This window comes from Scleropages formosus, chromosome 7 (assembly GCF_900964775.1).
Source record: "Scleropages formosus chromosome 7, fSclFor1.1, whole genome shotgun sequence".
Classification (NCBI taxonomy): domain Eukaryota; kingdom Metazoa; phylum Chordata; class Actinopteri; order Osteoglossiformes; family Osteoglossidae; genus Scleropages; species Scleropages formosus.
In genome coordinates this window covers 4584499-4610130 of record NC_041812.1, presented here as the reverse complement: position 1 = coordinate 4610130, position 25632 = coordinate 4584499, and the positions used below count along the sequence as shown (strand labels likewise).

General features: G+C 44.5%; 3 protein-coding genes across 3 annotated transcripts in view; all 3 read right to left on the bottom strand.

Moving 5' to 3' along the window:
• Nucleotides 1–27: 27 nt before the first annotated feature.
• LOC108937499 (inositol monophosphatase 1-like) lies at nt 28–6062 on the bottom strand. The gene is made up of 9 exons (XM_018757496.1): nt 5994–6062; nt 3599–3679; nt 2902–3035; nt 2636–2740; nt 2328–2373; nt 1782–1890; nt 811–919; nt 499–650; nt 28–222 (listed from the first exon to the last, which is right to left on the bottom strand). The coding sequence occupies exons 2-9, from the start codon at nt 3659–3661 to the stop codon at nt 92–94; spliced, it is 849 nt and encodes a 282-aa protein (XP_018613012.1). The 5' UTR covers nt 3662–3679; nt 5994–6062; the 3' UTR covers nt 28–91.
• Nucleotides 6063–8054: 1992 nt separating this feature from the next.
• LOC108937532 (inositol monophosphatase 1-like) lies at nt 8055–11476 on the bottom strand. Its single transcript, XM_018757545.2, has 8 exons — nt 11417–11476; nt 10577–10710; nt 10281–10385; nt 9468–9513; nt 9282–9390; nt 9075–9183; nt 8831–8982; nt 8055–8284 (listed from the first exon to the last, which is right to left on the bottom strand). The coding sequence occupies exons 1-8, from the start codon at nt 11474–11476 to the stop codon at nt 8055–8057; spliced, it is 945 nt and encodes a 314-aa protein (XP_018613061.2).
• A 7166-nt stretch (nt 11477–18642) lies between these two features.
• Nucleotides 18643–25632, bottom strand: part of fbxl7 (F-box and leucine-rich repeat protein 7) — a 79134-nt gene continuing 72144 nt past the window's right edge. Inside the window, exons 3-4 of the mRNA XM_029253733.1 lie at nt 21641–22261; nt 18643–19443 (exon numbers count right to left, since the gene is read on the bottom strand). Coding sequence (XP_029109566.1) covers nt 18707–19443; nt 21641–22261 — 1358 coding nt within the window. The 3' untranslated portion in view covers nt 18643–18706. The remainder of the gene's footprint in view (nt 19444–21640; nt 22262–25632) is intronic.

Below are 25632 nucleotides of genomic sequence, written 5' to 3'. Positions count from 1 at the left end.
AGTGCAGCAGCGCCAGCACCCCTGACATTTTTTTTTTTTTAAACGTATAATACTGAAAAAGATTAAAACCTAGTTTATTTCCATGCAGCGCTCAGTGTGTGTCCCCGCAGGAAGTGTCATCTCTTTCAGCAGGAAACACTTTAATCTCTTTGACGATTTGCTCAGCGATTGTGCTGTTGTTGGCTGCCACTACTCTCCTGGACATGAGGTCCAAAGGTCCTCCTGGAAGCAGCAGATGCACTGGTCACATGATGGTTAACATGAAAACAACCATAAAATTCTACATTGCATTTACAGTCATGACTAAAAACATGGTATATTTAACACAGTTGAGTATCCTTTATGAATGTACAGTAAATGACTGCATATTGACTAACGAAATCATTTTTCGAGCCTTTATCACCCATCCTCCAGCAGTTTTGGTGATGCGTTAAAAATAGATACTGCTGAAATCCTGCAACGGTTGTAGCATCTCTATAACCCAGTGGTTTAGCCCACCTTCCACATCCATCAGAACACCCCCAGCCTCCATGACGATGACGGAGGCAGCTGCGATGTCCCAGCAGTGCACGCCGATCTCATAGTAGGCCTCCGCAGAACCCGAGGCCACCAGGCACATGTTGGTGGCTGCCGTGCCAATGCTGCGCACCCTGCAGACAAACGGGTTGTATGACGGAGCAGAGAAGAACCTCATCTGCACACCATGGACCTGGGGTATGGTAAAACCACCTCTATTTACACCCATTTACTGGGATTAAATCACAGGAGCTGTGCAAAAAAATGAAAGCACAGATTTCCTGCCACACCTACCCATGGACTGGGATGCACAGGATCTTCTGCATGGTGGTTAAGATCTTGTCGACCACCTCTGGGTCTCTGTTGGAGCCAAACTCGCTGACGACGAGGGACTGCTTGATGTCTGCAGGGCAAAAAGTGATGCTGTACCATATCACAATATGATTTGCCTTGTACTTTCGACCTAATGTAATCTCTCCTGTGGTGTTGATGTGCTTGAGCTGCTCACAGACAGCAATAGATAACAGTGGATTCACTCAGCACATTAACGTATGGCTCCAGGCCTCATAAGGTTTTCTGCATGTAAATTATGTGCATTATGAAGCCGACAGGGGCCACTGATGCCTTTGAACCAAAAGGCCACAGGTTGATATCCCACCTCTACCTGTATAAAACTATCTAGCTGTATAAGTGGGTAAATAACTGTTGGTAGCATTACACTAAGTCGTTAAGAGAAAAGCATCAGTTTAAATGAATAAATGTTGAGGCAGAGAGCATAGTGGTTACCACTGCTACTTTACACCTGAAGGGCTCAGGTGTAAATCCCACCTCCTTGTAATACCCTTGATCGAGGTACTTCATAAGTAGAAACCACACAGCTGTATAAATGGGTAAATAACTAAATTGCTTAACACTTAAGGGGGGTGCGGTGGCGCAGTGGGTTGGACCGCAGTCCTGCTCTTTGGTGGGTCTGGGGTTCAAGTCCTGCTTGGGGTGCCTTGCGGCGGACTGGCGTCCCGTCCTGGGTGTGTCCCCTTCCCCCTCCGGCCTTACGCCCTGTGTTGCCGGGTAGGCTCCGGTTCCCCGTGACCCCGTAAGGGACAAGCGGTTCTGAAAATGTGTGTGTGTGTGTGTGCTTAACACTTAGTCATTTTGGAGAAGTGTCAGCTCAGTGAACAAACAAATGTAAACTTACAGGACTCTAGCAGAGATGGAGCTGCCCATCACTGATTTAAGCCCTTGCAAAGTGGGCAAGGTCTACCCACCTGTCTGGTCAGACACCTGAAGCGGCTGCCCATTGCAGAACGCCCCCTTCCCTTTCCGGCCTGTGTACATTTTGTCCTCTACAGAGCTATACACCACCCCGAACACCAGCTGAAAACAGAAAATGGCTTGTAAAAACACTTCTAACTACTCTTAATTCTGCTCCTTTCTCCCTATAAAAGACTCACCTCTGTAAAACCTAGTGGGAGTGAAGGAACTTTCCCCATCTTCATAATTGGATATTACTAGACGTGCTTATTCTAAGCGGACCTGGAATCACACTGGAGCCAAAGTGAGATCAGAGATTGTAACTGCAATTTCCACCTCGCACTGTAGCTAATTGGCTCGCCTGAATATGGCCTGGGCTCATTATGTGGTTAAACATAAATGTGGACCTGCAGTTAACTAACACCTTTACAAGGGAAGGTCTGAGGTACCAAAGAGAGACTGCAGACAAAATGAAAGTTTGACTGCTTTTCCCAAAGCTGACACTTTGGGGCTGCGGTGCTGGACGCTCCACCAGCAGCGGTACAGGAAGCCGCTCTCACCTCTTTCTTGACTGCAAAACCAATGGACACGGCCACAAACGGGAACCTGAAAGTCAACAGGATGCGGGACACAGGCATTGATGTTTACGTACTTTAACATGGCAGTATTTTAGTTGCAACTTGTATTATCAAATAAGCTTCATGGTTAATGTCACAAATAGGTATAAGGTAAATTCAGTTACATGTAGCCACTGATGATTGTTCACAGTATTAATATTTTTACAAATGATCAACATTGGAAGGTATGTTCACTTTTAGCAAAGTACTACATTAACACCAGTGGCGGAAGAGCAAAGTGGATGGTAAACCTGTGTACAAAGTTAGTGGTCCCATCCACAGGGTCAATGATCCAAGTGGGGTTGTCAGTCAGGGCACACAGATGTCCAGCAGCTACAGACTCCTCCCCGATGAAGCTGAAACAAAGGTCAGATAAGGACAATGTGGGAGAGACTCCAGCTGATATCAGTAACCTAGGATCAGTTTTCTTCAATCCATAACAATATAACACACACTTCTGTCCATTTCACGCATCTCGGCTCCCCTGAGATCTGCAGCGCCGCAGCACAGCCCTCACCTGTGTGTGGGGAACTTCTGCTTTATGGAGGAGATGATGAGCTCCTCCACCTTTTGGTCTGTCTTGGTGACCAAGTCCACAGAGGAGCTCTTGCACATGATCATCATGTCATTCTGCAGGGCGTCCCTGATCACCTGTCACAACACACACCCTTCAACTTAACGCACAATAACCAACTGCACAGCAGTGCTTTACGCCACAAGTGGCCAGTCAAGCTCAGCGAGTTTAAAAAAAAAAAAAAAAAAAGAGGAGGACGGACTTCCAATTCTGACAGTGATTTCCAAAATTAAGTGTCCTGCAGCACCGTGACACCAACACCAACTCTGGAAAAGCAGACAACATGAAGGAAAGAAGGAGAGGACCCCAGCAATCCAAGCCAAGTCACCTAGACACAAGATAACCAGGAGGATGCATGAGCCTCCTCAGCACACGAGGCTGGTTTGACACAGTGCTAATTAAACTATATTCTCCAAATCCAGTTGGACTGTGGTCCTCTAGGACCAGGAATAGCTGCTTCTTCTTTATATGGACAAATTGTGAGGGGAGAAGTACAAATGAATGAACCATGAAAGTCGGCCTATTTTATCTAATTAAAAAATGACATGTTTGACAGCACGGCGTGCTGCGCTTTGCAGTTGTACGGTGCGACTTGCGGCTGTGGGCTCTCGGGAGTAGGGTGCACTGCTGTTCCGCTCACCGCTCCTGCTTCCCTGGCCACAGCCACAGCAAGGTCCATTGCATCCTGCCAGGGGTCAGCCATGCTGTGCAGATGTATGTGCTGCCAAAAAAACAGAACTTCTTTAATCTTGGGAGGTGGGAAGAGAGGCTCTGAGAACCTGCAGGGAATTCTGGTGTCTACTGGTGTAAAGTGCACATTTGGCAAAGAAACATTCCCAGAGAATAGACAAAAAGAAGAGATATAACCAGGGAAGGAATTTACTTGGAGCCATCTAAACAATAAATTATTGAACAGCTTCTCAACAACTCCCACTGCTACCCTATCGAGTTGCTGCATCAAAACTCATTAGTGGAGCACAGTTTACAAATTGGATTGTGGGTATTACTGTAAAGACCGACCAATTTAAAATACCACTGTGAATAGTACTGCTGTTCACACCACTCAGTCAATTTTTAAAAACCTGCGACTGAAATGCTTCAAGATGCTCTTGGACCAATGATCAGACTACTGACATGTTTCTGAATTGCTCTGTCAAAGAGCCTGCTGTACGTGTTTGTAAGGAGGTGAAGTAAGAGTAAATGTCAGAGTTGACGTCAACTTTCAGCAAATGTTTGCACAATTTCCGAGGCAAGGAAGGGTACAAAAGTGGTTCTACGTTGCCTTCTTTAGCAAATGTCTTGGACTGTGGGAGGAAACTGAGCAGAACAGAAAAAACAGGCAAACGTCACAGAGAGTGAGCTGGGATGAAACCTAAATCCTAACCCAGGAGCAATGAGGGATCAGCTCTTCCCACACAACGCTTGTTGAGAAGCACAAAAATATTGTTTTGCTGTCTGTGCTTCCACGTAGGGTCATCAGGTGAGGTCTCCACTGATCTTAGAGCTACAGTGTGGGATTACAGCTCACTTAATGAACTGTAGGCATCAGCTAAGAATAAAAACAGCAGAGAGAGAAGAGAGGAACCAATACAGTAGCACTACAAGCATTTTTGCAGATTTGAAGTTGTTTTTTCTAGTGTAAAACTCACCACTGTTGGAAACTGGGTGTTAAAGAGTTTTTAAAAGTCTGGAAACAATGTCACCACAGAAACAAAAGCTAAGGATGTTCCAGTTTTAAAATTCTGTCTTCAAATTAATTTTTTTTATGGTATTACTAATTAATGAAAAACCATTTTGTACATTGAAACAGGGTAAACAGCAAAGTAAGTTAATAAAATAAAAAACAATGGCTTACTATGGATTTACTATAACTTTGGGAAAACTGATAGCGCACTGATTAGAGACATCGGATCTAGTTGCTAGTTTGAACCTCACATACTGCTGCTTTACCTTTTCAACAAGGTACTTACCCTAAATTACCCAGCTGTATAAATGAGTAAATAGGTATAAGTAGCTTAACACTGTAAATCACTTTGGAGAAAAATGTAATAAACAAATGTACAACACTATAGATTAACTGAAGTCCATGATAAACAGTCTCCTCCTGTTATGGCCTGATAGTGACTTAATTGTTTCTGTAAATCAAAACACTAACACTAACTCAGCACCAGGTGGCGTAGTGGTTAAGGCTGTTCAGAAGCAACCTCAAGGTGTCCGGCTGAAATTCCACTACTGCGGTACTACCCTTGGCACCCAAGGAACTTACTCTGAACTGATGCGCTACAAGTACCCTACCATATAAAGAGGTAATTCAGGTAAAAGGGGGACAGCTGGTAGCATAGTGGTTAGAGCTGCAACCTTTGGTTCCCCTGGTTGCAGGTTTGAATCTCATCTCTGGCTACACCTATAGTACCCTCAAGCAAGGTATTTATCCTGAACTACTCCAGCCAAAATACCAAACTGTATAAATAGGTAAATAATTGTAAACTGATTTGAAGAAAAGCATCAGCAAAACTGAGTGAGAAAATGTAAACAACTGTAACGCAAGGCACCACAGTCAAAGGCACTGGTCCAGTGAGTAGATAAATGAAAGCAAAAAATTTAAAGAAATGAACAGCATACTAATACATTTATCTAGCACTTAGGCTGGGATATTTATATAAAAATTTAAGTTTTAACTCAGTACAGTTTGTAAATGCATAAGCAGTCTTAGAAACTTATTTAAAAAACGAACTAGATTTTTTATGAATACAGGAAAATAATTTAAGAAAAAAGAGGAACTAAACCAAATTATAAGTTGAATAATAAGTTAGTATTATAATTATATAGTATAATTAACAGCAGTGAAAAACAGACAAAATTGAGTCAGAGAAATAATAATAGCCCTAGGCTGCGGAGCCGGAGGACAGCTGAGTCAGTTACCACAGTAAAATAGGCTAGCGGACGGGAAGAAAAAAAAAAAGGGTATAAAATTATACGAAACGTAAAAACATATATACACAATAAAATGTAAAGAAATGCAAAAAAAAAACTACCTGTGGAAGAAAACCCTCCGACACTGAAATGAAGGAGGAAAAAAATAAAAGCGTTGACTTCCGGTCTCTGACCGGACGTGAGGTACCTGTGACGTGTGTCGTTTCATTGCGTCACATTTTCCACTTATTTTAAGAATCTTGAAGTTTCAAGAAAATACCCCAATTTAAAGGGTATAAAAGGATAATTTGAAATAATCTGTGTATTTTGTAGTCCTTCGTCTTCATTATGGTGTACAATATAATTTTTAGTGAATACCCATCAGTTAAAACGTGTTTGACTCCGTGAAGTGGGTAAATGATACATGTGATAGTCCTTTTCTTTTTGCCTCAGAAATACACTTAATACTTACTGACAAATCTTACACTTACGCTGAATACTAACTGTGACTTTCTGTCTCCTCAGTGATTTTAATGAAACAATACTAATTAGTTGCGGCGACCGCTTAATAAATCTAATCATTTAAAACGTGGTTTTTGAAGATTTTTGATTTTATCCAGGGCAAAGTTGCAGGTGAAATAACAGAAACGACCCGTTATAAAGCGCCTCTTTGACGTAAAAATGCATGCAGAAAACAATTTAAACGTTTTTCGGGATATTGCTCTCCAGTGATAGAGAGTAATTCTTAAATAAATGTAATTTTACAGTTAAAAATAATGAGTTTTCATTAAGAGAACTCTCATAAACTGAAAGCAGAGAGGACACTAAATAATGGAGTGCAAAGGCTAAAGATCTTCATTCCAAAGATATTTATCTGTTCCAAACAAGGAGAGGGTTATATGGGATACATAATAGAGGAGAAATACATTAGGGAGCAGAATTAATAAAGTAATGTACAGCTAATAGAAATTAACATATTGTTAGGTGGGTTTTTTTGAAGGTAGTTTGTCAGTGGATTTGCTGCTGTAAAGATTCCCTGGTGTGTGTGTGTGTTTGCAGATCAGTCAACGTGAGAATAACTGGAACGCAAAGGCATGTTGTGACCCAACTGACTTCTGTGTTTCCAGATTGGCCCTAAAACTTTTCCTGAATAGACGGACACCGATCACCGATTTCTGGTTGGTAAAATGCATTTTTTTCCCTGTATGATAAATCTTTTCAAAACCTCCCCCACAAAAAAAAAAAAAAAAATCACAGCGCTAGAGATGCACAAAAAACTAATAATTAAATAGATATTCTGACAACTGCAAGGTTTTGTGTGCACTATAAAGTCATTTAAATTGCATGCAAGGCCACAAAAAGATGGGAAGACTCCTTTTGACAGGGTGCCAAGAGGGTAAAAGACGGAAAGGAGGTTTTGGTCTTATTTATCATAGTCTGGAATGCAAAATAATCAAATTTAAGGCATGGATTAGACTGAATGTCTCCAAACGCTGTCCTTTTATTAATCCAAAGCAGGACTTGAGCCATGCGGCTCTTGCCAAGCCTCATGTTTGTTTTCTCTAATGTGCTTGTTAAAAGGTTTATTTGACGCTCCAACTAGCGTGAGAATAAGTGCACTGTTTGCAGTAAACATGTAAAACATCTAATCCATCTCCTTGCTAGAAATGTGTCTGACACAACAACCTCAGTCTGGAATCAACTTGACATTTATTGCACTCTGCATTCCAGGTTTCAAGTGATGGTCAGCGTGGCTATTTAACAGCTATTTTGATTTGACACCACAAAGTGGAAACTTTTCCATTTTGCAGGGCTTAACACTTAAATATGCAGTTGGACATTTTATTCTCATGAGAAATACGGAAAATGTAATTTATCTGTCACTTTTCTGCAGAGCAACTAGCAGTGTTAATCTACCAACAATTACTTACCCATTTATACAACTAGGTAATTTTACCAGAGCAATTTAGGGTAAGTACCTTGCACAAGGGTACTACATCTGGAGGTGAGATTCAAACCTATAACTTTTGGGTCCAAAGGCAGCAGCTCTAACCACTGTTGAGTTGCAGCTGGATGCAACAATGCACTATGGTCAGCAGATGGCAGTGCATAGCATGGAGTAACTACTCAAAGTGCCCAAGTGCAGAGTAGGTTTTCCAAATTAAAATTATTGCCAGTCTAATTTACACGGATTCAATAACAATTCCACATGGTTTGTCACAAGGCAGTTTTAAAAAGTCATTTGAAACCCAGTGTCCATCCCGTTGGGTCAATGCTCCGATGGCTTGATCGGCGTCTGGGAGCCCGTCGTCACGCTCACAGGGAAAGGCCTCTACCACCTGGGCGATCCCCCTTGCCACCGTGCGGCTACTCGCTGCAATCACCCTCCGGGACATGAGGTCAAACTTGCCGCCTGGCACCATTCACAGTGTAGGCAGAGTTTTCTGTTAGGAATTAACTGCTTTGGGAAGGTCAGGAACAAAGGGCTGTGATCAGGGCCTTAACAGACTATATATTCATTCATTTAGCAGATGCTTTTCTCCTAAGTGACGTACGTCTCCGAGAAGAGTGCAAAAATTTCATCACACCAGCAGAAGGAGCGATCTCGATGCAGACACGTGATTCTTGAATGCAATTTGTCACATATCACAGTTATAAACCAGTATACATTACACCAATAGCTGTATAAAGGCTTTTTTATTATTAAACAGATTTGCAGTAGATATAGTCAACTATAAAATACAGACTTTGGTTTTGATTCACGTGCTGAAAATGTCAATGCAAAAATGTTAAATGGAGAATTTAGTACGGTAGCAATGTGTTCTGCAGTCTCGCTCAATGCTTGGATGACACGGTGCACAGTTGTGCTCTTCTCACACACTCTCATCGATTTTTGCCCATTGTCAAGCCAAAAGTCACCCATGTGATGCATGGCAGCGGAAACGGTGGCAGATCTTACCGCTAATGTCGTGGACCACGCCCCCGGCCTCGGAGACGATGAGGGCGGAGGCGGCGATGTCCCAGCAGTGCATGCCCACGTGGTAATAGGCGTCCGCCCCGGCGCTCGCCACCAGGCACATGTCCACCGCGGCTGTGCCCACAGCTCGGATACTACCAGAACGAGGGCTGCGCAGTCAGTCAAAAAAAAAAAACTAAATTGCACACAACTTCTCGAAGTGATGAATCGATAAGTTCATTTTTACCCGTGGATGGGAATTTTCAGCAGCCTGTAGATGTTAGAGGTCAAGGTGCTCAGTGAAAGGTCATCTCGCTCTGTGCCAATCTCGGTGACCACCAGCGCCTTTGTGATATCTGTCATGAGGTCAGAGGCAGCCCATAAGCTTCAGCAGCGCTCACTTTAGCAGTTAGTGAGTTCCAAATGTAAGGCGGTGCCGTGTCTCAGGAGGTACCTTCCAGTCCAGAAGTGCGGAGGGGGATGTCGTTGCAGAAAGCCCCCTTCCCTCTCTGGGCCCTGTAGAGTTTGTCCTCCATGCAACTGTAGACAATCCCAAACTCCGTCTGGGGGAAATTTTTTCATTATCCTCAAACGATCTGCTTTTAGTTTTCTGGAGTGAGAAGCATGTAGATGTTGTTACCTGCTTGTTCACTGCAAAAGCAATAGAAATGGCCACAAAGGGGAACCTGGGAATGGAAAAAAATGGAGCGAAATGACAGCATAAAGTTTAAATTGTACACAGTTTACAGGCATAATTTACTTAGTTTTAACTGGCACATTTCTCCAACGCAACTTCCAGTGTTAAGGTACCTACAGTTATTTACCATTTGTACACGCTGGTAATTTTATTGGAGTATTTTAAGGTAAGAATCTTGTTCAAGGGTACTACAGCTGGGATTCAAACCAACAACCTTTGGGTCCGAAAGCAGCAGTTCTAACCGCTACACCACCAGCTGCCGCAAAATGCTTCAATATTAGATCCTGTGCTAGTAATTTATGTCATTATCAGGGGTGGCTGATGCAGTAGTGGTTAGAGCTGCTCCCTATGGGCCTAACAGTCGCAGGTTCAAATCCCATCTCTATCCTTGAGCAAGGAACTTACTATGAATTGTCCAGATGAACAACTAATTATAAGTTGCTTTAGAGGAAAGCACAAGATAAAAATCCGGTTCCCCGTGACCCCGTATGGGACAAGCGGTTCTGAAAATGTGTGTGTGTGTGTGTGTGTGTGGAACATGCTTAAATTTGTTGCTTTCACTGTCTACTGGCAAGTACTACAGTGAAATTACCCATGGTCATTGGATAGTCAACTAAAATGCACATTATTTTTATTATTATAAATAATGCTTCAGTGAGTATTGCAGATGTGATTTGGCTTTTTAAATTCAGCTGTATTGAAAAAGGGCTTAATAGTTTGAGGATGTGACCCGGCAGCCCTTTGCAGAGCACATACCTGTGTACGAAGTTGGTGGTACCATCAATGGGGTCGATGATCCAGGTGGGGCTGTCTGTCAAAACGGGGCTGGCACCGGCAGCCACAGACTCCTCCCCAATAAACCTAGAAGGGCGGAGCCAGTGGGTGTTTGGACCTGTGCGAGCACTTTAAGTTACCAAGATGCTTATAAACTGCAGCTGCCTGTCGCTTCGTTCTTCACACCTGAAGGTACCTGCAGAGCCAAGGCGGTGCGTTTTGTACGAGAAAGTGCATCGTTCTCGATCGAGAGGTAACATCTCCTCAGGTAGACATACTTGTGTGTTGGGTACTTCTCCTTGATAGCAGATATGAGAAGATTTTCCACCCCCTGATCGGTCTCAGTCACAAGGTCAGCAGGTGAGGTCTTCAGGGAAACTACCTTTTGAGCTTCGAAAGCATCCAAAACCACCTATAACAGCAAAAGTGGGCAATATGGACGGTTGACACTAGGTGTTTTAAAGAGTGTGTGTGTGTGTGTGTGTGTGTGTGTATTCTGTGTATCATGTATTCACCCCCCTCTCTCTTCATAGGCTTCCTTTAGCTGCCAGGATCAAGCTCAAGACTCTGGTCATGGCCTACAAAACCATCAACGGATCTGCTCCCCAGTATCTATGAGACCTGATCACTCACTACACCCCAACCAGACGGCTACGCTCCTCCAGCTCCACCTGAATGATGGTCCCACCCACAAGAGGTCTGAAATCAAAAGCACAAAGGTTTTCGGTTCTAGCTCCCATGTGGTAGAATGACGTCCCCCTGTCACTCAGAATTGCTGAATCCCTCTCTACAATTAAGAATGGTGCGAAAACCCTTCTTTCGGATTCATATCTCCACTGCTCTCGTAAATGCATGATAAATGTGTGTTTATTTTTAATCATTTTTTTTTACTTATACTTTGTCTGGTAATGGAAAAGACTTCACGCAGCTACTCATGTGGTGTAAGGTTCATTTGATGGATTGTGGCAAATCTAGAACCGCGTGTCTGCGTCCAGATCTCTCGTTCTGTTGATGCGATGCAATTTTTTGTATTTTTCCTCTGTGATGTCTGTCACTTTGGAAGAAATCATCTGCTAAATGAACAAATATAGATGTGCAGAGTCACCATTCCAGCCTACCGTTCTAGCCTGTCTGGCAATAGAGACGCCAAAGTCCAGGCACTTTCCCCAGTCGGCCATAACGGTGCAGACAGTGCGGCTGCTGTCAAAGTGAAATGTTTGGTTGAAAATTATTTATAGTATGATATCCAAATAAGGAGCAGCAGTAACTATACATTTAAGAAAGCAGCACTTCTCTTCTGGACAGCGCAAGTTTATAATAACAGTCAAGATCTACAGGCAACATTTAACCTCAAACATGCAGACGGAACACTTACTGCACTTACCGCGTTTCGAGGTGGTGAATTGCAGGATGACAGCAACGTGTGAGAGTGACATATGCAGTAGAAAGATGATTTATACCACAGCGCCAATACCTGCCCATCCAAAATTTCACCAATAAAACTTTATGAAAGACCTATGGCCACACCTCAGCTGGGCACTATTTTGATGTAACTCGTTTCACTGTATAATTACTGTAATTAAGTGACATCTTGCAGAAGAAGCACCTTGCTGACAGCGAGTGACGGTGGACAAGGATTTTCTGCCCTCACAAGTTCAGAATAATGTTATCATCCTCCATGAGAGAACGAGGGATTGATCCCTGCTCGGGCTGCATTGCTTTCCTTCGGTCGCTCTGGTTTCCTCCCGCAGTCCCACCCGTACACCCAGTGATTCCAGGATAGGCTCCAAATCACCACAACCCTGATCAGAACATGTTATTCAAATATGATGGATGTATGGATTACTATCCTCTTATCCAAAAGTTTCAACTGACAAGCTAATTTTTCATATTTTACATGATTTGCTACACTGATAATTAATTACGTATAGCATAAACTTCCTGAATGACATTTCCCCGTCTTTATGTTTAATGCCCCATAAATAAGATAGAAAGGGCTGTGAAATAAGTTACTAATATTACAAAGAACTGGAGATCAATCTGCGCAATATCCTAAGAAATGCAGCACATAATTACCTTAATATAAATAATATTTTAATTACATTTCATCCTGTGCTCATGGTGTTCCCTCTTACTTTGGGCCCCCGCTCCATAGTCACGTTCTGCGGTCCGAACCGATTCAATGGACCAGGAGTTGCCTTTCAGCCTCAGTGTTTTATGGGATAAAGCAATAATTCCAGTGAAAAATGTAACATTTTATATTTACTTTTATTCTTCACCAGATCCTCTCTCCAAAGCAACACACAACCACCCAATTTCAATAACCATTTGACCTCAGCAGGGTCGCAGCGAAACAGAGCAGATCCTGGAAACAAGGTGGGGGTTGGGAGGGAATAGAAGTAGTCAAGAGATCAGGATAGAAGTGGGTTCCATAGACATGACTGAGGCACATCTTGAGTGTTGAAAGGGATTCAGCAGCTCTGAGGGATGAAGGGACCTCATTCCACCACAAAGCCTGCAAACTTTCAAATTTGAGCCTCTTTCACGTTCTTTCCCTCGGCAGAGTCGCTTTCATGGCACATTGTGAGGATGTCCTTGCACAAATGAGCTTTACCAAAAAAGAGAAAGCAAAAGACTTAAAGGAAATGTGGTGACATTTGTATCAGGCTAATTCAGGCTAAGTACCTTGCTCAAAGGGACTACAGCAGAAGGTGGGATTGAAACCCAGGTCAAATGCAGGGCCACAGCATTAATCCCTACACCACCTGCTGCCCCCTGTATTTAGTTTAACAGAGAATCATGACAACCTTAATATTTTAGGGCTTTTAAACCCCAGTGTTTGGGGTGGATGGAGGAGGAGGCTGGGGGTGGTGCTTGTAGGTAAGTTGGTAATGTAGTGGTTAGGGCTGCTGTCTTTGGATCCAAAGGTTGTAGATTCAAATCCCATTTCGAAGTGTAGTAGCTTTGAACGGAGTCCCTACTCCAAAATCACTTCAGTAAAACTACCCAGCTCTATAAATGGGTAAATAATCGAGAGCCGTTTCGGAGAAAAGCGTCAGTTAAGTGAATAAATGTGAAACGCACACGTGGAAAGCTGCTGAAGTGTTAGGGTGACAAATGTGGGAGTTTAATTGAAACACGTTCCTCCTGGCTGGACGACGGCCATACCGTGGGTTACAACGTCTAAACTTAGTCTGGAGATGTGGAGTATGGCAGACGATTTGTGCAATTGACTTCGAAATGTGAGCCACACGTGGGATACTTTTACAGCCAGCACCACCTTCCCTTGCAATTAAAACCTTTAAATTGATCACAGCAGTTTTGTCATTTGGGGGATGTGGTGGTGGTGCAGCGGGTTTGATCAAGTCCTACTCTTTGGTGGGTCTGGGGTTCAAGTCCTGCTTGGGGTGCCTTCTAATGGACCGGTGTCCTGTCCTGGGTGTGTCCCCTCCCTCTCCAGCCCTACACCCTGTGTTGCTGGGTTAAACTCCAGTTTGCTGTGACCCCACTTGGGACAAGTGGTTTCTGTGTGTGTTTTGTCATTTGTGTATTTGACAGGAACAGGCAATTGTCCGCGTTTCCAGAATTCTCTGCTGCACAGTCAACCCTTAGTCACCATCATTCCACCGTCAGAGCAAAGACTACAGTAACTGTCCGAACGAGCTCAAATCTACATTCTTATTTGGCGATACGCTGAAATTTACTGCACCGCAGTGACGCGTGTTAGTGTGGTTTCCAAGATCAATAAAAACACGTGAAGTACCTGGAGAAGTTTCTGGAAAGCTGAATATGGCTTTTTACAATATCTGCAGTAGCAGCAGTTTTATGTCATTTCATTTCAGTGTTGGAAAGCTGATACATTCTTTTGGGGTCACATCCTTCTTTTGCTGTGTCCTGTTAAATTATTTGCATTTTCTTTTTCATTACTACCTAGTCTGTGAACATAATTAAAAGTAGCAGGAATAAAATGTATTAAAATTAAATCTTAATGATTCAGGAATTGTGTTATTTTTATTTATTTTATTGATTAAGTGTTATTAAGTGTTATTATGTTGTCCTTTGTCTGTATCTGAATGTCCCTTCTGTATAAGCAATATGGGGAAGGTGTTCATTTATTGTTGTTTTTTTTCCTGTTTTTTTGCTTTTTCTTTTTAACCTTACTATGTTGATTTTATACTATGTGCTGCTGTGGAAAATTTAAAAAAAGAAAATGAAATTCCCACATTCGGCAGAGTCTCACAAAGGGTTAACGGATTACATTAACGCTAATTAGCTGCAACTAGATGATCTGCTGGCCTTTAAGAAACACAGAATTCTTTGTATATTCTTTGGGAAATTATGATTTTTACAAGGCTCTCAAAATGCTTTGCCTTTTATTGTTATTATTTAGCTGGCATGTTTTTCCAAGCTGAATTACAATGTGAGGTTTTTATACTAAGCTGTTTACAGTGATTTACCCATTTATAGAGCTGGGAAATTTTTACTGTGGCTAATCAGGGTAAGAATCAGCCTTCCCCGTCCACTGTTCTCCTCATACTGGGATGTAGGAGCAGCTCATCCAAGCGAACCAGAGAACATGACTTTGCTTTTCCAAGGTCATGTTATACATGCACTGCTATATTCAGACTCCTCGAAAGTGACCACGGTGCCCAGAAGCCATGAATTAAAAAGTCCAGCATGGCTCAAAATAGACACCTGGACGGGTGACAAAACGCAGATGAGCCTCTGACCGCTGCAGCTGAAGAAATGTGCAGAGCGACGCTCCCCAAGCCTATCATAATGGTCCCGAAATGGAAGAGGTGCAGCGGCGGCCTCGACGCGGGGGTGCTACTGTAACTGTACACACTTCTGCAAATAGCTCCTCTACGGACAAGTGTGGTCGGGGCAGCGTGGGAGTGACAACTGTGCGGAACACGAGAGCCCGGCTGCAGCTGCTCCCCGTTGCAGATGACGATCAGTATGAGAATGCGACCTTTTATTCACACATGTATTTATTTAGCAGACACTTTCCTCCAAAGCGACTTCCAATGAACTCTATGTAGTGTTATCAGCCCACACACCTTATTCACCGTGGTGACTTACACTACTCGCACTGGGTCACCCATCCATACATCAGTGGAACACACACACTCGCTCTCTGTCACTCACACACTATGGGGGGAACCTGAACAGCATGTCTTTGAACTGTGGGAGGAAACCGGAGCACCCGGAGGAAACTCACGCAGACACGAGGAGAACATGCAAACTCCACACAGACTGAACGGGGAAATCGATCCCATGTCCTCTCGCACCACCCAGGCACTGTGAGACAGTAGCGGTACATGCTGTGCAACCGTGCCGCCCAAAGCAACTGACCGTGTTAGCTGGTGTTCACAAGAACCAGTTACAATGATTTTTTCACAACTCACTTACTAGACACCTTTCTCCTAAAGAGAAGGTACTATTTATGTAGCTGGGTAAATTTTAGCAATTCAGTGTAAGTACTTTGAACACATATACCGGCTTCCTATTAAGTACAACAGCAGCTGTAACCACTACGCTACCTGGAAAACACAGTGGGGCCGCCTTATATGATCAATAACTTGGTGCTCACCTTGCGTGCTGACTGTGTCCGTTTCCTCCGGGTGCTCTGGTTTCCTCCCACAGTCCTGCTGTTCGGGTATTCTGGTGATTCTAAGTCACTGACCATTGTAAGCAGTGTGTCTATAAGCACAAAATATTTGGACTTATTGGTCCATTCTGTCAATTTTAATAAAAGGAACTTCAGCTTTGTTGTATTTTTCTTAAAAAACTGTTTCTAGGGTTAACCTGTGAAATATTTACAGCATCTTGCCAGTAACAGATTAAAACTTGAAAATCTGTGTTTATTTATTTCTGAAATTAAACATCGTAACAGATGTTGTGGTTTCTATTAATAAATGATTAATATATTTTTTAAAAATTATTAAGCAATTACAGCAACTCCTTTGTAAATGAAATTAAGCTGTTTTTAAATTAATAAAACAGCCAAATTTTGACTTTTGTACAGTGTCACCCTCTTGTGGTCACAGATCAAGAAATATAGAGATTTAATTATATTACTGAATTAATTACACAGAGAAAATTAAAGAAAGTTTGATTTTTCTTCTCCATCAATCAGGACACCAGTTCTGTATGGCGACAACACACTGAAATATTAAACAGTTGTTGAATTTAAATGGGCAATAGTTTAAATGTGTCACTTTGAACCTTTTGTGTTTATCCTTCTTATCATTTTTCTAACACAGCTCTTATTGATGAAAAAAGTAAACAACCTATTGAAAAGTGAGATTCTATTTTTTTGCCAGTTAAGTGTTGGATTATTAGCCAGTGTGTTTTGGATCATTAATTTAAGTAAATGCATTAATTATGTTATTATGCAATGTTGTAAAGCTGCCTTTGTCAAGAAAATGTAAATAATTTAATGGCATAAACAGAAGTATTTTTTTTCCTCCAACATCTGGTATTAACCTCTGACCACGCAATGGGTAGTGCAACTGTCAGAGCACATAACGCTTCTGTGGGGAAGATCAAATGAAATAATTTAAAAGTAACTAACTACTCACAGTATGAATTTCTGGGACAATCTCACCTGAGAAATAACTAAAAATCACAGAAATACAGTTAAAAATGTTGGCCTGAAATTGTTCCTTCCTTGACTGTAAGCGTTTATTGTGAGCCTTGACTTGCAGGAGAAACTGCTTCCAAAAAAATCCCAACTAATTCTATTTTATATGCAGTTTGGGGAAAAGAAAAAAAAAAAAAGTTTTTCTTTCAATAACTCAGTGACAAAAAAGTAATGGCCAGTACAGATATTATTTCAAAAGATTTTATTAGAATAACTGATCTGCAAAATAATTCCAAGGCGTTAAAATCCCTCAGTCCTCTTTTAATGCAATTTTTTTTATTTATTTCACCCACATTTTTTCATACTGCCATCTGTGTCTTTCTAGAGGAGAGAACCTCGGAAAATAAATCATCCGTTTCAAAAGGGTGATTGTCTGAAGAGCATTTTACAGAGTGCAGATAAACAATTCTTAGTCTTCGAAAAATGGCACTGTACAAAGGATCTTTCCGGGAAATAAAAACAGGGTATAAAAGCGACTTTACACGTGACGCACCGACACTGGTGAGCGCCCAACACGGAATGCGCACAAACACGTGTCAACGCCTCCGAAGTCAAGATCCAGGCCACGACTACAACCGGAATGAAGCCATCCGAAAAGCGGAAGACGAGAGAAGCTTCATCCCTCCGTCCCACGGTTCCGATCCGGCTCTAGCCGACGGCAGAGCGGCATCCGTGCCGTAACATTTCATAGAAACATCCGCGGAGCCTCTCCCGCTCAACGCTGGCGCTACATTTGCGATTTATACATTGTGACCTTCGCGAAGTGACAGTAGTAGGCAGCTGTTAAAATATTTCCTCTTGCAAAGCCGCCATAGAAACATCATCCATACGACGCAGGTCTGAAAGGCCTTCGCTCCGTACCCTAACGGCACAATAAAAGGCATCAATCTGCGGCTCCTTCGCCGACACGTCCAATAACGCTCGATATCGGCATTAATGCAAACCGAATTTTGAAATGATCGTGGGCTAAAATGTTCATGCCGGGTACGGTTTCCAGGTAACGGAGCTTCGTTTTCGATAGTTTGCCCTCCGGGAGAAAACGTTAATCCGCGATGACGCGCCTTTCGTTCAAAACGATGTTAAAACCGTTTTAAAAAAGTTGCCGGGACAATCGGTCGTAAGACATCGGTCCTTTTCCAGTACGAAAGAAAGAGAAATTTGTCAGAGTTTGCTTTGGCGTTGTGGTTACAAACAGCAAAGATTCTGATAAATAGACTGTTTTTAATGCCATCGAAAAGCCTATATGACAATTATTAGTATTTATATGACGTTTACAGCAAGACCAGAAGGACCGTTGACGCTGCAGCCAAAAGCCCGAAATATGGTTTCTGCTCAATCCATAACAGTGTGTTTCCATCATTATTATGTTTTCCGGGCACAACGTTGCAGCACGAGCTCGTCGCATCCCGACACACAGCAGGAGGGAAGCGGGGAACAGTGACAATAATTTACAATTAATTTCGGCTATGATGGAGGCTTCAGCACTTCAGTATGAAACACAGACACGCACACATACATATATACAGTGTATATATATAAATACTTGTGTGCCATGGAAGTGGATGCAAACGAACAGCTTTCGGAGAACCATGCGGAAGAAAACGTGAATATTGCACACCTTTCCCATTCAATTTCTTGTTGCCTCCAACAGAGAAATTAGAAAAAAAAAAAAAAAAACAAAAAAAAAGGGTGGCGGGCTGGCGGGGGGAGGGGGGGGGGTCACCGGGAATATATTTACAGCCCTTTCTCTCGCCATCTCCTTTCAGAAGAAGGCGGGGTTGGTGTGCTCGATGACGCAGCGCTTGCAGTGGCGCTTGACGAAGCACAGCGCCTCCACCGACACGTCGCAGTCCTGCACGTTGAGCAGCTGCATGTCGAAGCAGTTGGCCGCCACCACCTGCAGGCCCCGGCCCGTGATGCTCTCGCACGACTTGAGGCTCAGGCGCTTCAGGTTGAAGCAGTTGAGCGCCAGCAGCTCCAGGCCGGCGTCCGACACCAGCGGGCACTTGCCGATGTCCAGCGACTTGAGCTTGGGGCAGTTCTTGGCCAGGTACTCGAGCCCGTGGTCCGTGAGGCCCTCGCAGCCCCGGGCGTTGAGGTAGCGCAGCTTGCCGCAGTACTTGGCGACGTAGCGGATGCCCACGTCGGTGATGCGCCCGCAGTGCGCCACGCTCAGGTAGCGCAGGCGGCCCTCCAGCTTGGCGATCTCGCGCAGGCCGAAGTCGCTGACGAAGCGGCAGTCGCTGACGCTCAGCTCGCGCACGCCGGGGCAGTAGATGACCGGGTAGCGCAGGCCCTCGTCGGTGAGCCGCACGCACCGCCGCAGGTAGAGGTGCGTGAGCTGGGTGCAGTGCGCCGCGATCGTGTGCAGGCCCTCGTCCTCCAGGGCGAAGCAGTCCGTCATGTCCAGGTAGCGGATGGAGATCTGCTGGCCGTGCATGGGCGACAGCTTGAGGGACACCTCGCGCGTCAGGCTGATGCACGTCACCTTGGAGCAGCCTTGGCAGGACACACAAGGACGCTCGGTCAAAGGAAGGCGGTGACGCAAAACAGGCCAGAATTCCACATTTCTGTTCAAAGCACATACGGTACATTTATTTAGCAGACACTTTCCTCCAAAGCGACTTCCGATGAACTCTATGTAGTGTTATCAGCCCACACGCCTTATTTACCGCGGTGACTTACACTGCTAGATACACTCCTTACACTGGGTCACTCATCCATACATCAGCGGAACACACACACACTCTCTCTCTGTCACTCACACACTATGGGGGAAACTGAACAGCATGTCTTTGGACTGTGGGAGGAAACCAGAGCACCCGCAGGAAACCAACACACATCCCGCTTGGTGGTCCCACACACGAAAGGTGAAACACGGAGGTTCTCGGATCTGGCCCCGTTGTGGTGGAACGACCTCCCCCTCTCACTCAGAACTGCTGAACCTCTGTCCACATTTAAAAAAGGGTCTCAAAACTCATCCGAACTCACTTTGCCCATCGTTTCTTAAGTTTATGTAAGGTATAAATATTCATGATCATGCCTAGATCAATCCTTTACAAAGCCATTCCTGCAATGTAATGTAAATATTTATATGTATCTCAAAAAAAAAAAAATAGTGGAAAACAGGAAAAGGCTTGACTCTTCAAACATTCTCAACTCCAGCACTACTAAGACGAGGAGGCGGCTGGATGTATATTTATTCATTTAGCGGGTGTTTTCTCCCAAGAGACGCCCATGATTATTAACTAGTATTTAGCTGATATTGTCATTGAAGAAAGAGATATATTCGCCAGGGGGTGCGGTGGATTTGACCAGGTCCTGCTCTCCGATAGGTCTGGGGTTCAAGTCCCACTTGCGGTGCCTTATGATGGATTAGTGTCCCATCCTGGGTGTGTCCCCTCCCCCTCCAGCCTTGCACCTTGTGTTGCCAGGTTAGGCTCCAGCTTACCGTGACCCCACTCGAGACAAGCGGCTTCAGACGATGTGTGTGAAAACGTAACGCGCTCAGACCCTGCGAGCAATTTGACCGCAGCCTTTATGGCATAAACGACGACAGCCCGCAACAGGAAGTCCGAAAAGACGCTGCAGGAAGCAGGCTGAATGAGGGGTGCTGGGTCCACATTTGTTGCATTCCAGACTCTTTCCCCCTCCTCCTCTTACCCCATAACCCCTCAGTAACCTCCCCCACCCGTCCTAACGGCTGCGAGAGATTCGAGCACAACGCAGCCTTCAGGACTTCCCATCTTTGTTCCCTCCTCATCTTTGAGAAGCGTTTAGAGAAGAAAAGACAAAAGTAAAAGTACCACCCTCACATTGCATCCCATGTGTTACATGGGGCAAGCAGGTCATTTAGTGGTTAGATCTTCTGCCTCGGACTTGAAGGGCCTGGGTTCCAATCGCTCCTCCTGCTCTCATACCCTTGAGTAAAGTACTTATCCTGAGCTTCTAGTGGAGCAGAAGTGGACTCCTTTGCAAGAGGTGGTCTACTTATTCAGTAGTTCTCCTCGAAACTCACGTTTAGCAAGTTAACCTTCCACTGAACGGACCCGGGTTCAAATCCCCTGCTCCCACTGTCGTACCTTTGTTCAAGCTACTTGCTCCGAATTGCTCCGGCAAAAGTCGCCTAGCTCTACAAATGGATACAACACTGGAGGTAGATTAGGGTACAAACCCTACCGCTGAAGGTTGCTACGGTGGGTGTCCTGTGCTCCGACTCGCCGGGAGTCCAGTCCAGCTCAGGACAAGATACCCACCCCCCCACCCACCAAGTTTTTTTTTAGATTCCTCTAATACATTTCCCAGCTTGGAGAGGAAACGTGGGCTATCATGGATTAGTCTACAAGGAAAGTCCACAGAGGCTCCAAGTGATATATATATCAGCTGTAACTCTTCTCTAGGTCTAAAATGGTCAGTCCTCATGTTGGGTGAGGCTCACGTGGTTTTTACTCTGCTTCTGTGTTGGGTCCTTTTTTTGCTTTATTTCTCAAGGAGAACACGAACTGGAAGAAGCTGAGGACTTTGATGTATTAAAGACATGAACTTTCAGCACACCAAGGATGGCCTGACTGGAATTTTGAAGCGTGAACCATCAAGATTAGATGCCCAGTTCTAGCATATCTACTGTATTATTCAGAGACTTCGCGGTTTCGAATCTGTAGACACTAAAGGAGAAAGTCTGGTATCGGTCGGTTACCTGAGACGTCCAGGTGCTCCAGGTTGGGGCAGCGGGACACAACGTCGAACACGGCCTCGTTGGAGATGTTGTAGCAGCCAGCTACCTCGAGTCTGCGTAGCTCTGGGCAACACTGTGCCACCGTGTGAAGGCCGCGGTCAGTGAGCCGCCGGCAGCCACCGGTCACCACCGTCTCCAGCATCAGGCAGACGTTGGGCGTGTCCTGGCAGAGCCGGCGCGTCAGCACCCTTAGGGCGCGGTCTACGTTCAGCAGATCACCTGTCAGCCGGATGGTCCTCCAGAGCCGGGGGTCCCAGGCCAGGTTGTACCAGCGGCGGCACACCCTGGCGCACCGGCACAGCTGGTTGGTGGGCAGATGGGCAAAAATCTGCAGGAACGCATGGTCCGGGAGGAGGTCAATAGGCGCTTGCTGCCGCTGGTCCTTCGGCGGCCGAAGCCGCGTCTCCGGGCGTAGAAGGCCGGCAGGAGGGGCGTGCACCATGGCGATGGTCTCTCCGGTGACCGACGAAGAGGACGTGGAAGATCCATTTACCAGGCCTGGCTGTGTCAGCGGAGGAGAACTCGGAGGCAGGATCAGGGCTGGGCTGGGCGTGCTCAGCGTCCGCATGCTCAGGTCTGAGTCTGTAGGGGCGGAGCAGTGGACAGATTAAGAGGTGAATTAAGAGCGCATTTTTTTCCTCGTCCCTCTACAACTTCTAGAAAATGGCGAATTGTTGCTAATTAATCGAAGTACATGAATAAACCAATGTGCCACAATGAATACTCATTAACACTGCATGTAGCAGCCATCAGGGTCGCTGGAAGAGCAGCGGACTTTGTTCGTCGTGGACACCAAAAATGTTTCGGAACGTCCGCTCCGGAGGGATAGAACGTTCGTTCAGTCACCACACCACCCTGAGCAGCTCTAATGACATTAAACAGAAAAAAAAAAAAAAAAAAAAACTGTTATATAAGAGGCTGGATTATATTCCACTTGTGGAATGTGCAGTTTGTAATTCCTTGGCAATGGCTCTTCCGTCAAACCTGATCCACTGCGGCCTGAGACTCAGACAGAAACCCCTACGGCATCGTCGGCGGTCCGCAGTCCCCCGCCCCAGCCGCAAGAATTGGCAGGCCAATTCCACAGATTTACGCAGCATAGCAGTGGACGATATATATAAGCCATCAGCAGAGAGGATCGTAAACGTTCAGGACTCCGCGGGGACGCCTTCCAGCTTCTGTTTCCTGATTGGTGGAAACAAGGCAGGGCACCTGCATGGGTTCTGCAGAGTGCAGATGAGTTCGCAGCCTATTAGTTGCTCACTGTTGCTAATGAATGAGTCCTTGCGTCTGAAAAATACATAAATTCCACCAAGGGACACTTGCACAAACATGCTCCCTGGAACAGAAGGGCCCACATGTTCAACAACCTGACAAGTACAGCCCGTAGCAACCATGAGGACAGGAAGCACGTGTCGAGCACCGGTCGTACACCTTCATCCTCCCTTACATTACCATGGCAACAGCACTGACAAGGAACTACGTGGGTCTGAGTCTTTATGGTTGAAGGTACAAATAATTTATGTAGAATGTAATGGAATAGCTTTTTCCAGTTGCATTTCCATTTTCATCAACCACCGCTCCGATTGTGGGCCGCAAGTGTGGGTACGAGAGTGAGAACATCCAGGATCCAGACCATTGAAGAGCAATCTCACACACGCACACACTCGTTCACTCACACAGTCACACACTGTGGGCAATCTAGAGTCACCTGAAATACACGTCTTGTGACTGCGAGAGGAAACCAGAGCTTCCAGAACATAACCGCATGAGCACAGGGTGTTCACACAGACTGTGCCGGATTTGATACTTTGCAAATACTGAAAAATTAATTTCCTGACGTTAAAGCTTAATTAATAACCTTGGGAAATACTCAGAAAATAGGTGGTGGCGAAACTTTAAATGCATAAAAGGTTATGTTATGTTCAAATATTTTCTTATGCTCCTCAAATAGCTGCCAAGGGTCAGCGGGTCATGGAGTACATATCAATGCTGCCTTTTGACGCAAAGGTCAAAGGTTTGAATCCCACTTCTAGCTGCAGTACCTTTGAAGAATGTACTTGTCGCCTTCCTTTATAAAATTCAAAAAAAAAAAAAAAAAAAAAAAAAAAGCGGTCCAGTAAAATTACCCAGCTGTACAAATGGGTAGGTAATTGAGACAGCTTAACAATAGAAGTTGCTTTGGAAAAAGTGTCAGCTAAATGAATAAATATAAATACATCATGAGTTTCTGATAATAAATTGTTTCCTGCATGTTTATTTTACTGTGCTTTCTACTTTGCTGCAAACTTGCAGAGCTGTCACACAATTTCAGTTTCTGATTTGACTGGAAACAGCTTTGTGAATTTGTTTATACTGGGCAAAGCAACAACAGATGAAGTCAGAAATTAAGTTTTTAAACAAGTTTATGAAGACAGTAGTCAAAAAACACATCTTCCGCCCCTTTTTTCTTGAGCTTAGTAGTTATGTTTTCGTCATATGTACTTATATTTTGAATTTAATTCGACTAAGGTGAGGTGGCACGGTGGCACAGCAACCAGTGTTGTTGCCTCACAGCGCCTGGGTGGTGCAAGAGGACATGGGTTTGAGTCCCGCTCAGTCTGTTTGGAGTTTGCATGTTCTCCCAGTGTCTGTGAGGGTTTCCTGCGGGTGCTCTGGTTTCCTCCCACACTCCAAAGACATGCTGTTCAGGTTCCCCCATAGTGTGTGAGTGACACAGAGAGAGTGTGTGTGTGTGTTCCACTGGTGTGTGGATGAGTGACCCAGTGTAAGTAGTATATCTAGCAGTGTAAGTCACCGCGGTGAATAAGGTGTGTGGGCTAATAACACAACATAGAGTCCACTGAGACTTGCTTTGGGGAAAAAAGCATCTGCTAAATAAATGTAAGTTTTATTTCAGGTTTTGTAAACGTCAGCAAATACACCAAACAACAGTCAACAAAATCATTGCGTCTAAATAGTTTACTTTGAACAATAGCTTTCTTCCACTTCTTAAGTTTGTCCTTAACTGGCCTTAGTTTACTGCCATAAACAGCGCTTAAGGGAGGAAAAGGCTCAAAAAGGACTGGGCTTTGTGTGTTTTCTCAGTGTTTTCTTGCCTTGCGTGATTACCAAGAGAATAGCCATTAATTACACACGCACGCTGTGCTCAGGTTTCACCAACGGAAAAAACACAAACTCCATTAAAAACACTCACAAAGTTAAATAAAACCCAACTCTCTTTGCCTGTCTTCATGCTGCTTCTCTTTATTGCCGTGGGGCAAAGTTTCTTTGCTTTTATTATGCTTTTATTGTCAGCTGGCTACCAGTTTGTGTCGGCGGGACGCGGTCGCCTGTTTTCATTTGGGATTCCTCCGCGATGTATGCGAAGATATTAAACTGTGAAGATCCCTGTCCCTGGGGGCTGTGAAAGTAGGGGCGGGGGGGGCACAGCGGCACAGCGGCACAGCGAGTAGCGCTGGTGTCTCTCAGCACCTGGGTGGTGCGGGAGGACGTGGGTTTGTTCCCTGCTTAGTCTGTGTGGGTTTCCTCTGGGTGCTCTGGTTTCCTCCCACACTCCAAAGACATGTTGTTCGGGTTCATCGATAGTGTGTGAGATAGAGAGACAGAGAGAGAGAGAGAGAGTGTGTTCCACTGATGTATGGATGAGTGAGCCAGTGTAAGTAGTGTATCTAGCAGTGTAAGTCACCGCGGTGAATAAGGTGTGTGGCCTGATAACACTACAGAGAGCTCATTGGGAGTTGTTTTGGAGAAAAAGTGTCTGCTAAATAAATCAGTGTCTTACATTTACCTGGCACTTTTCTCCAGAACAAGATACAATGTTAAGGTTACAATTATTTACCCATTTACACAGCTGGGTAACTTCAATTTAGGGTAGAGCACTACAGGCAAAGGTGGAGATCAACCCTGCAACCTTCGAACCCAAAGGCAGTAGCTCTAACCACTACAGTACC

Bases quoted from the DNA above. Each gene is read 5' to 3' on its own strand.
- LOC108937532 (XM_018757545.2), bottom strand. From the start codon at position 11,476: ATGGCCGACTGGGGAAAGTGCCTGGACTTTGGCGTCTCTATTGCCAGA. The intron at 10,711-11,416 runs GTAGGCTGGAAT...TTGCTGTTATAG, and splicing joins TTGCCAGACAGGCTAGAACG to GTGGTTTTGGATGCTTTCGA. The intron at 9,184-9,281 runs GTACCTCCTGAG...ACCTCATGACAG, and splicing joins CCGCACTTCTGGACTGGAAG to ATATCACAAAGGCGCTGGTG.
- LOC108937499 (XM_018757496.1), bottom strand. From the start codon at position 3,661: ATGGCTGACCCCTGGCAGGATGCAATGGACCTTGCTGTGGCTGTGGCC. The intron at 3,036-3,598 runs GTGAGCGGAACA...GTGTTGTGACAG, and splicing joins TGGCCAGGGAAGCAGGAGCG to GTGATCAGGGACGCCCTGCA. The intron at 920-1,781 runs GTGGGTAGACCT...TTTGCCCTGCAG, and splicing joins TCAGGTGTCTGACCAGACAG to ACATCAAGCAGTCCCTCGTC.